General features: G+C 37.1%; 1 protein-coding gene across 2 annotated transcripts in view; it reads left to right on the top strand.

Moving 5' to 3' along the window:
• EFR3A (EFR3 homolog A) overlaps positions 1-12,259 on the top strand; it is a 102,481-nt gene that overhangs the window by 76,475 nt on the left and 13,747 nt on the right. For both annotated transcript variants that reach the window (XM_004431062.3, XM_087447444.1), the window contains exon 19: positions 9,659-9,750. In XM_004431062.3, the coding sequence (XP_004431119.1) occupies positions 9,659-9,750 (92 nt within the window). The remainder of the gene's footprint in view (positions 1-9,658; positions 9,751-12,259) is intronic.

Raw genomic sequence — 12,259 nt, 5'->3', positions numbered from 1 at the left:
TGTGTTCCAAGGCAAAACTCCATGGTGTCTTGTATTCAATTTTACTTTAAAAGCTAAAAATAAAAGACTTTATGTCATATACCTTCATCTTCATTTGATGATTGTATAAATTTTAAATTTGGTAGAACAACTAGTTCTTCCTTTGGAGATACCCCTGTTCTATAAGAGAACTGTTTGATTTCAGTTAGGTGGCTTTCTGAATTAATCACTAAAAGTAGCACAATCTTTGTAAATACCTATCTTGTTTATAATGTGGATCCAAAATATGTTTATTTATTACAATGATAGTTGTTCATAATAATCTGAGATGTTAATGAATTATTTTGAATTTTTAAAAAATTCAGTACTATCAGAGATTTTATTCCCCATGAATTCCTTGGGGAAATAAAAGTGCTAAGAGTAAAACATTGGTAGAGCTTTGTAATATAAAAGAATTTTTTTCAAAGACTTTTAAAATATTTCATTCTTATAATTTGGATTTAGCTCTCTTTCCTTCAGGCAAAAAACCTCATAAACCCAGGCACAAGTACAAAGGTAAATCCAGTGTCAGTTTGGCCTGCCCTTTCCCTCACCTGTCCTCTAGGAAAATAGCTTCATAAAATTTGCCCTTTAGAAAATGGAGCCAGTGGCCTGTATATTTCATATGCTTATAAGTTCAGTTATTATTTTGCTCTACCTTCCCTATACCTGTAGTTTTATTTTCACCCCTGATTGTTTCCTTTTACCCTGTTCCTTTAACTCTTAATAATTTTTAATGAAAATTCTGGTACATTTTTTTTAACAAGCGGTTTGCTCTTCCTCATTTCTTCCCACCTCTGAAAAAGATGTATTCTTTTTCTTAATGCCTCTTTATCTTTGACTAGAGGAATTCTGAATATTTCAGTATATACTTAATTATATAACTGCATAGAAATCCCTCAGTCTGAATCAGAGTTTTCTGATTTATAAATACTTTGATAGTTTAGAACCAGTCTGTGGCACATGTATCCTGCCTTAATGCAGGAGTCAGAGGATACAGTGACAATTGAGGGGATAATCAATCGGTTATTAAATTTTTCTTTTGCTATATAACCATCAAATATTCATTTTAAAAATTAAGGAATTTTAAGAACAATGTATTAAAAGAAAAAGCAAAATATATTTAGTTTGTTGTGTATCATGCGTATATCTGTCATCATCAAAATAGTAGCTGCCATTTATTATGCACTAACTGTGTGCCAGGCACTGTGATAAGCATTTGTATTCATTTTCTCATTTAATCTTTAAAATAGTTTGGTGAGGAAGGTAGTATTATCTTGTTTACAAATGAGGATAGTGAGACTGAAATTAAATATTTTGGTGAGATGACACCACTAGAAATAACTGCCTTACCTGTTCAGGTAAGTGCTTAATAAATTATTTGATTTGGCTATTTTTCATGTGTTCAAAGATTGTTCAGTCATCCATATTGATCCAGATTGATTTTTTCCTTGATTCCACAAACCTTTACTGAGTGCCTACTATTAGGCTCTATTATAACTTTTAGGGGTAGAAAAATGTTAAGATGCAGTCCCTAACCTCAAGGATTAAAATCTAGTGGGGAAGACAGAGAAATGATTGAAATACAGTGATGGCTGGTTCTAGAGAAAGAAGACTGTTCTGCCTAAAGTTTATGAACTCTTCATCCCTGACCTACAGTAAGTTGTCAGTAGATGTCAGCTGATTATTACATTTTTCTTTTATCTCGAATCAACCTAGAATTTGAGTGAATAGTGTGTGTCTAGGCGTGTGCTCAATGCTCCTCTATAAGGGTATACACTAATAGCCCGCAGCTGGATCATTCAGAGGTGCCGGTGGCTTCAGTAAACTTATACAGTTATTTAAGTGTTTAGTGAGTACTTACAGAGTGTCAGCTGCTGTGCAGACAGAAGCAAGAATGAATGAGATAGGTAGAGGTCCCTATTTTCACAAAGCTTATGGTCTTTTTCAACTGGATTCCTCATCTGAACCACAAAACACAGATGGTTTGAGTGATTATTTTCTCACTTCTCCCAAGATGGCACTTTACAGTTTTATTTTACATGCGTAGGAAAAAAGTTAATTCATTATACAATTTGTCTCTAACAAGAAAAATAACCAGACAATTGCAATATGCCTTAAAGGCTATGATCAGAGAACTTTAGCATCCTCAGGCAGCACCTAGGAGAGTATTTGGTCCAGGTTCAGTAAAATAGGGATGTCTTCCAGAGGAAAAAAATCCCTGAGCCAAGCCTGAAGCAAGTGTTAGGCAAGTGAACCGTGTTTCATACAGCAGTAACAGCATATGTGAAGTAGGCAAGAACGTGATTTTTTGAGGAATTAATATAAAGTTAGTCTACCTGGAGTGAATGGAAGGAGTAGGGTTGGGAATTGTAAAACCAGTTTAAATGTTTGAACTTTATTCCAAAAGCAGTGGTGGGGGGGTGTCATTGAATGATTTCTAAACAGGGGATGACATGATCAGAGTTGGATTTTAGAAATATTACTTGGTTGTAGTTTAGCAAACTGGAGATGAGGTGACCATTTAAAATGCTCGTCAGTAATCCCCAGGAGAGATGACAGTGGCCTGTTCTAAAGAGGTACCAGTGAAAATACAGGGAAGCGGGTGGATTCTAGAAAAAACTTACAAGAGAGAATCTATAGGCAGCTGATTGCTATGAAGAGACAGGGAGAAATCCAAAGATTTGGTCTAGGTCTCTACCTTGGACACATGGGTGGATGGCCCAGTACTGAGAGGAAGAGCAGAGTTTATTTGCTGCTTCCTTTTGCTTATTTCTTTTTTATTTTTAAGGAGGGATGGGTGATATGACTGGGTGTAAGTGAAGAAAGAAAGAAAAGTATGCATTTCAGATGGAACTGTCTATAAGTAGTTTTGAATCTTGGATGATAGAAGGATAGAATTTTTATTAACAGAACTGATTAGGAAAGAGGGGTTAGTTTTGGAGATCAACCTCTTGTTGAGTATCTTCGACAGTGAAGCATCCAAGTAAGGTATTCTGTAGGTAGTTAGGAGTCAGGGCTGGGTTTTGTGTGCGAGTTTGGAGGTTATAATGAGAATTTTGAAATCAGCAGTATGGGGGATTTTTCTTTTTAATTGCGGTCGTATTAGCTTACAACATTGTGTAAATTTCAGGGAGGATAACTTCTCTAAGTGAAGAAACGAAGAGAAAGAGAATAGAATGGCTTGGCTCATCTCTAGCTATGTGGCCTTGGACATGCCCCCTTAATCTCTCGGTGACCCCTTGTTCTCATATATAAAGCAAGGACTATGGCCCCTAAGCCATTTAGCTCAAATGGGATATATACATGAACATACTTTTAAAAACTACAAAATACCATATAAATATAAGAATGGTGTTAGTATTTTTTAAATGTCTTAATCTTCCAGTTGGCTTTTTGTGTGTGTGTGTGTGTGTGTGTGTGAGGAAGATTAGCCCTGAGCTAACATCTGTTGCCAATCCTCCTCTTTTTGCTGAGGAAGATTGGCCCAGGGCTATCATCCGTGTCCATCTTCCTCTGCTTTATATGTGGGATGCTACCACAGCATGGCTTGATAAGTGGTGTGTAGGTCGGTGCCCGGCATCTGAACGTGTGAACCCCGGACCGCTGAAATGGAGTGTGTGAACTTAACCACTATGCCACCAGGCCAGCACCTCTTCCAGTTGACATTTTGAATTTTGTTAATTTATCCTGTTGATTATAACACATGGACCTTTTTATCTGCTTTATCAAAACCTCCATTATTTACCAACCAATATCTGCTTATAAAAGTGTTTTCACATATATATCCCTCTTCTGGTAGAGGTTCTGTTTTAAAGTTCTTTTTTTTTTTTAATTGTCTTTTATATTACACTGACTTTTTACTCCATAGTGACAATGATTTTTGGTTTGTTTTCTGAAATATGCATTAGCTCTAGATGGAATTTTTTTTATTTTTGTAGGACCAAAAAAGTATATTTGTATGAGAAGTATCAGCACTAAACTATGACATTTTGAATTTTGTGTCAATACATTACCTGTGGAATTTTATTTTGCCCCAGTTAGCTTTTTAATTGAATCTGAGTGGTATAATAGTCCCAATTACATTTATGATTTATTATATTCAATTAAGTCAGTTCCTATATCTTATTTTTTATATAGCCATAGAAAATTATATTGAGAGTAGTTTAATGTAGTTTTCTGCCACTTGTATTCAGACTATTTTCTCTAGTCCTTAGCCATCTGAATGTGGTATGTACATTATATACAGATACACCAGGTGGCAGCAAAATATCACTGAAGGAAGTTAGGCAAAGCTCTCTCTAAGTATTGCTTTAAAATCCAGGTTCTAGTTAAAAACAGAAAGAAGAAACGATGATTCCCATTGTGAACAGCAGGTACAGGAAGCAGAGAGGAAGGAGGGATAGGAAAATGGAAAGGGCACAGTAAGTACTGTCTGGGACTACCTCAACCCAGCTTGAGGAAGAGAAGCAAGGGTCTCCCTAGGGGTGCGTACATCAGACACTGAGGTGGTGACAGGGCATTGCTCTAGAGCAGCAGGACAATGCAGTCCACGGAGGCTACAGTGATGCTGCATTTCAGTGGGCTTGGAAAAGCAGGCCAGGAACAGACGTAGATGGCCCATGGCAGCAGGGGCATTATCTTCCATAAGCTCCATTTTAAGAACCTTCCTTTTGTGTAGATGTACAAGGTATCGGATCTGATTGTAGTTGTACCTGGGTTTTTCTGTAGTCACTTATAAGCAGGTGATTATATAGGTCAAAAGAAAAAAAGTTCTGAGAATATAGTGTTAGAGTTTCCCATTAAATTTCATTTTCTTCGCTTTTAAAATTTCTGATCTTTCTTCTTAAATCTCTCCCCTCTATACTTCCTTCTGTGCTCATTGACTTCTGCCATTCAGTGATCCCTCTCCTGCCCTCATACCGCTCTTCCTTTTTAGTTTTATCTTAGGCTTCAGTTTGACTCTTTGTGCAGCCCATCAGCCTTTTTATACTACCTAGAAATTCTTTTATGGGGTGCTTTGTGAGAAGTAGGCCTTTTTTTTGTTTTGTTTTGTTTTGTTTTGTTTTTTGGTGAGGAAGATTGGCCCTGAGCTAACATCTGTTGCCAATCTTCCTCTTTTTGCTGAGGAAGATTGGCTCTGAGCTAACATCTGTGCCCATCTTCCTCTATTTTGTATGTGGGATGTCACCACAGCATGGCTTGATGAGCAGGACATAGGTCCACACCTGGGATTCGAACCTGCACACCCTCGGCTGCGGAAGTGGAGCATGCGAACTTAACCACTACGCCACCGGGCCGGCCCCAAAACAGGCCGTTATTTATTCCTCATTTTGCGTTCTGGCAAGACCTTGAACATCAGCCTGCGTAGAGGGTAAAAGCAAATGAGCAATGATGACCACATACTGTTTTGTAGCCATGTCCTTATGTTTGGTAATTTTATATCAAAGCATGTGATCATGAAGGAAAAACACAAGGAATGCAGTATCTGGGTTAGCTCAGTAATAGCCACATGCAGGAGATAAAGTATTTTCAACCTGAAAACTATAGCAAAACAATATGTAGTCATTTGTCACAGTAGAGTATGTGTTCATTCTGAACCTCCAGCGTTCATACAGCAGAACCTGAGTGACTCTTGTACTGTATGATGGATGCAAAACAGTCTGTCACTGAATTTCTGGTATGGTTGGGGAGATAAGACATTAATTTATATGTCTGTAGTACAAGACCCAGTAAATGATTGAAGAGTGAGAATGATGGAAGGGTGATAAGGGAGGTTCAATCATAATTGGTAGTAAATTTTTGTAGCTAGAAGAAAGGGGGATGAGTAGAAATAATTGGAGTAATATTTAAGATTCTAAGGACATGATATAATATTCAACTAGATCTTGAAAGATAAGAACGTTTGTGGTGGAGGGACATAAAGAAAGGCAGGTAATAAGGTGTTTCCAGTGGGGGTTTCTGTTTGTAGAAAAGCGTGGAAGGCAGATATATTGAAGCATGCTCAGATATTGGATGATAGGCACATTTGACTACAACGCTAGATAAATTAGGGAGGAGTTGAAGTTACTATTGTTAAGATCTGACTAGAGAGCCCAGAGTGCCTTTTTAATTCATCAAGCAGTGGGTAGAATTGCTTGGGGGAAGTGATGCGGTTAGTGTTTTAAGAAGCTTAGAATATCGTGGTGGCATATAGAGAAAATTTTAGAAAGGTCTGTTATCAGTCAGGGTGGACTGGGTCAGTGGTTCTCAACCGAAGGTGATTTTGCATATCCCAGGGAACATTTGTCAATCCTAGAGACATTTTTAGTTATCACCACTGGGGCAGGGAGAGGTGATAAGAGGTAGGCCTACTGGCATCTAGTGGATAGAAGCTAGTGATGCTGCTACACATCCTATTAGACACAGAACAGCCCCCCACAACAAGAACCATTTGGCCCAAAATGTCAATAGTACCGAGGTTAAGAAAGCTTAGCTAAGGTATGCTGTGATAACAAACTGTCACAAGTTCTTAGTGATTTAAAACAGTAAAGATTTATTTGTTGCTTAAGCTAACTGTGCATACTTCATATCATCCATGTCTGTAATGGAAGCTGATGGAGCAGCCTCTCTCGGGAGCATTGTTCATACTTTATTGGCCAGAACTAGTTACGTAGTCTCCCCTAACCACAGAGAGGTGAGGAACTGTAGTCCTACTATCTGCCCAGAAAGAGGGTAAACTACCATATTTGATTAACAGCATTAGTTACCTTGGAAGGTAGGTTAGCTTGGAGTAGAGCAGTAGTTAGTAAGAGAGAAACCAGTTTCTTTATCTGTGCTGGCCTTCTTTTAGTTCTTCATTCTTTATTCCCTCACTGGAATAAAATCACAGTATATATGAAATGGGATTAGAGAAATGGAGTATTGCTGGATTATGAAGTAACTGGGCTGTTAGACATAGATTCTAGACCCGAGCTTCCCAGCTGTTGTTGGGAACATTACAGGTATGTCTAGATATTGACCTTAGCTCTTCAGGTAGCTGTGTAGGGCCTGAAGCAGTCAGAGCCTGCGGTGTGAGCAGCCCCTTCCGTTTATGTCCATGTGCCATACATGTATTATAATTTTATGTATGTGCAATGATATAAAAAAGTTTGGGAAGCTCTGCCTTAATCAGTGGGCTGTATTTATTTTAAAAATTCAATTGACTAAAATGATTTATTTTAGAAACAACTCTATTTGCAGTACAGAAGAGAGAGATATATTAGACCAGATGTATTAGGAAGCTGTCCTAAGAGTTTAGGTAAGAAAAGATGAAGATTGTTGAATGGTGACGCTCTTGAAAATAAATAGGGCAATGTGGAGAAAAAGAATGTTTATATTAGAGATGTTAAAATTGGGTTTAGAACGTGTTGAATAGAAGTAATTAACAGGAAATTGGAAATGTTGAACTTGAGCTCAGAAGAGAAAATGAGGCACTAGAATCCTCCTGGTCAGTCATACAAGTGTTTATAGAGTGCCTACTAGGTGCCAATTGAAGCCCTAATAGTACTTGGGAACTCTCTGGGAGAGTTGGGGGACCAAGGATGTGATCTAGGTGAACACATCTCTTAGGGATGGGAGTAGAACAGGAGCCAAAGAAAAGTGAGTCCAGACTACCTGTTGCCCAGTTGATGTCTTTGCCAGCTCTTCTAAATTCTCTTCTGCGTCATAGAAGAAAAATTGAGAACTACATTTCCCGGAATCCTCTTCCCCGTATGGTTCTCAGTTAGGGACTGACAATGAAAAGCACTCAGACAAAATTTTGAAAGTGGAAGAAGAGAGACTATTATCCTTCAAAGACTGTTATAGGTGTCCAAATGGACAGACAGCAGACTTGAAGCTTTTAGGGAGCTTCTGGAGAATTACCCATTTCCGTGCTGCAGGCTGAGAATGTCCATGATGACTCTCCTTTTACTCGTCCATCTCTAGCCATGGTTGAATAAGCCTCTAATTCTGTGTATTGGAATGCACAAAGTGGCTTCCTTTTTTCTGATGTAACCACGATTATTAGATGTTCTCCAGCACCCTGTACTTCTCCATTATACTTTATTATTTGTATTATTATTTGTTTATTTTCTGTCTTCCCTATTGGACTGTAAGCTCTCTGAGGGTGTAGACTGCATTCAGCAATCTGTCCCCAACACTTACCATGGTGTCTTATCACTTAATAGATTTGTGGAATGTTGTTGAATGCTGAAATAGAAAATAGAAGTAGAAAAGAATGTCTGGAAGGAGATTTTAATTAGAAAATATGACTTTCTATGAGGTGGTTAAGCAGAAAATGGGCTTGAGGAATAGCTGTTGAGTTTAGTGATTAGGAAGAAGTGGAGTTTTATGAAAAAACACTTTGAGAAGAGTGATTGGGGGCAGGATTTTAATTGCAGGGGTTAAGAAGAGTAGGTAGTGAAAGATTAGAGCTATTGGTTCAGACCAAGCAAGTAAACAAGCTTGCACAAGTGGGGAGAAAAGTAGATGAGCTAGAACATTGAAGTGAAGAGAAGGTTTTTCTGGACAGGTGGTTGAATTATAAAGCAAAAGATCAGGGGCCAGTGGAGTTGAATGACTGGAAATGATGGAGAAGGAGCTATTGACTGAAGCAGCAAATTCTTTCAATCCACAAGTTTTAATGTGCAGTTAACACTTTTAGACATTGGTTCCTAAATTACCACCCTAGAAGCAGAGTTAGTTGACAGTTTTCACTGTTTTGTGGAAAAATTAGAGATACAAGGGCAGTATTGTAAGTTTTCAATTAAACTCAGCATGTTCAATTTAGATTATATAATTCCTCCTTTTGGTGTTATGTTGACTTTTGTTTTTTATTAAACTATTAGGTAATGGTTGTTGATGTTGCTGTTCTAAATACCCCTTTTTGGAAAAACACTATTAACCTTATTTCATTTCACCCCATCAATTGTATTATTATTTTTTTGTGTGTGAGAAAGATCAGCCCTGAGCTAACATCCAATGCCAATCCTCCTCTTTTTTTTTGCTGAGGAAGATCGGCCCTGGGCTAACATCCATGCCCATCTTCCTCTACTTTATGTGGGACGCCACCACAGCATGGCTTGACAGGCGATGCGTCAGTGCATGCCCGGGATCCGAACCTGCGAACCCCGGACCGCTGAAGTGGAGGACATGCACTTAACCACTGTGCCACCGGGCTGGCCCCTCATCAATCTTATTTTTTTTATTTTTTATTTTTTTGTGAGGAACATGGGCCCTGAGCTAACATCTGCCAATCTTCCTCTTTTTGCTAAGGAAGACTGGCCCTGGGCTAACATCCATGCCCATCTTCCTCTACTTTATATGGGACCCCGGCACAGCATGGCTTGACAAGCTGTGTGTCGGTGCGCGCCCGGGATCCGAACCAGTGAACGCTGGGCAGCTGCAGCGGAGTGCGTGCACTTAACCGCTTGCGCCACTGGGCCGGCCCCTCAATCTTATTTTTTAAATCTGGTTCACAAAATTTAAAAGTCTGAGAACACAATGCTTTATAGATTTAGAAAGAACAAAAAAGACGCTCTTAATTTTCTGAAATTTTTTGAAATCTGAAACAAGTAGAGTTTATAAATGACATATATCTAATTGGCAAATAATAGGAAAAAATTTTTTTTTATTTTAGATGAAGATCGTCTTTCTAGAAGAAAAAGTATTGTGGACACCGTATCCATTCAGGTGGATATTTTACCCAACAGCATTCCTTCTGATGATGTGGTAAGTTGCTGCAAGTGTGTGGCAGAGTACCATCTTGAGATAGACATCAGTTTAAAGGAGTTTTTTGCCCTTCCACATTTTCAAACAGGAACAAATACAACTCTAAATTATCCCCAAATCCAAAAAATTGTTAGTGGAAACTAATCTGATTTAGCCTTGAACTTATTTATAATTTTACTAAACTCTTTTCAGCTCTCTATAAAGATACGTAGACTTAACATTGTGTGTTATGATACCATTAGATTTCACATTGTAATTTAGTGTAATGAAAGGAACCATAAAACATAACAAGTATCATTTGTTTTATAAGTAAAAAATGTTACATAAGGCCTGTTATTAAATTAGGAGGCCCTTTAGATCCTATTTATCTTTAAAGATTTATGAAACATAAATTATGAGAATAAATGGAATTATACACTCTCATGTGAAGGCAAATGCTCACTACTTTTAGAAATTTTAAAACTTTATCTATGAGGGAGAATTTTTGTCATTTTGGATAGTAAATCTAATCAATTTAATGTAGGTTAAGCTTTATCAATGTCCTATGTACTCTTTAAAGACTGTGGCTTATTTGAAAAAATCATAGATTTAATGCTCTCCTCGTGTTTCAATAGAGCACAAGAGTGTACCCTCCTGAGTTATAGGAAGAAAAAGCCAGTATTCTCTAGGACTTACTCCACACAAACCACCGGAGAATTGTGTGATAGTCAAGTAAAAGTGTCGAAATACCAGCACGTCAAGTCCTCCTTGTGGTTTATCCATTGTTTGCCTTCCTAGGTATTTCATTATTTCCCATTGGTACAATATAAAGAGTTAAAAGAATATCCCTCTAAGAAAAGGGGAAGGAAGTTGTCTGAATTCCTGCTTTCTCAGCCTCCTTTCTCCTCCCTCCTTCCAATCCCCATCAGTTAGTTTGTCTTCAGGAATTAAAACTATTTGGTGGCCAGGATACAGCTGACTAACTTAAATCCTCTATGCTGTTCAGTTCTCCCTTAATCAGTTTTATTAAATTACTAGGAGAGCATCAAGAGTAGATGAAGAGGAAGTCAGTGTTCATTTTGAAACTTAGGGTGTTAAGGTTCATTTAAAGTTTCTTGCCAATTTAAGGCTAAATTCACCTCTTCAAAGCCATTTTAATTTGTACGCTACTTACTTGTAAGGAGAGTATCTTGTTAGCTTTGTCTTTTAATGATTATGAGTTTGCTGCTATTAACTTTGAGGGAAGAAATGCACCCAAAGTCTTGGTTTATACGCTTTATTTTGTTAACAGTGCAGTATATTTTATTGACTAGTATTATTCCATTCTCCTTTTATTAACCATTTTTATTTCTTTTAAAAAATATATATATCTATATAGCACTTCAAACTGTTGCAGAGAATGTCTGTTTTGATAAAACTGAAAAAACATTTGCATAAAGATTTAATATAGGAAGAAGATTCTTGAACATGAATTTTACATTAAAAGTCCATGAATACATTTGTTAACTTGTTAAAGATCCTGTTGTTTTCCCTTTGCTATAAGTTCTAAGTCAAATATTCCTCACACTGAGCATTTGAAAAGTTAAGTACAGTTTAATGTAAGATGTTCTTGAGCACATTGGAGTTTCAAACTCATTTACCACTATGGAATCTGATTTTGCATATTAGGAATGATTGTTCAAATACCAGAAGACAGAATAACATTACCTTCTAGGCTAGAACTAATTGATTTCGTAGCAAGGACAGGAGAAATTTGCATCAGTTAGGTATTCACCAGTTAATGGTGTAACAAAATATCAAACTATGAATAAGTCTGTTTGCTAACCATGAATCAGATAAGAAAATTGCTCATTTGAAGAAATATTACTCTTATATTTGATTAAAATTATTTGAAATTTTATTACATAATCCTGTTATTCCTCAGCTATATCTGATACTTGCTTTTAGAGCTTATAACTTAAAAAAAAGAAACAAAAAGAATCAAGATTGTTTAGGTGCAGATCATAGCAAACTTCTGTTTTCCCTAGGTATAACTCAGATTGTTACTATAGTCTATTAAAATACCTGGTCCACCTGAGGTATTTCAGTTCTAACATTGGCAATTCAAACCTTATCCCACCGTGAATCATTTAGTGAACTTTGCCATACATGTATGAAGATACCTAAATAAAGATACCATATATCTATGTATATACACAAAGATACCTAAATAAAGATACCATATATGTATATCTTCGTATATACCCACCTATCATATATATATATGAAGATACCTAAATAAAATTAAGATATTCAAGAAGATAAATGGCTAAAATGGAATACAGGCATCTCTGCCTCCTGAGATAAAATTATCAGCTTGACTAATAGAGTAAAGCACCGTAGGTATGAGTCTCTGATCTCTGGTGCTCTCTTTGAGCACTATAGGCATGAATGATATGCATAATGGATATGAGTAAACCCTGAAAACACCACTCAGTTCTTCTCTCTAAAAGGTAACAGTAAGTGCTTGATTATTTGGGGGAATGGATGG

The sequence above is a fragment of the Ceratotherium simum genome, chromosome 23, assembly GCF_057802395.1.
Source record: "Ceratotherium simum simum isolate JZ-2026a chromosome 23, ASM5780239v1, whole genome shotgun sequence".
Classification (NCBI taxonomy): Eukaryota; Metazoa; Chordata; class Mammalia; order Perissodactyla; family Rhinocerotidae; genus Ceratotherium; species Ceratotherium simum.
Note: the sequence above shows the minus strand (reverse complement) of the source record. Positions and strands in the feature narration are given on the sequence as shown.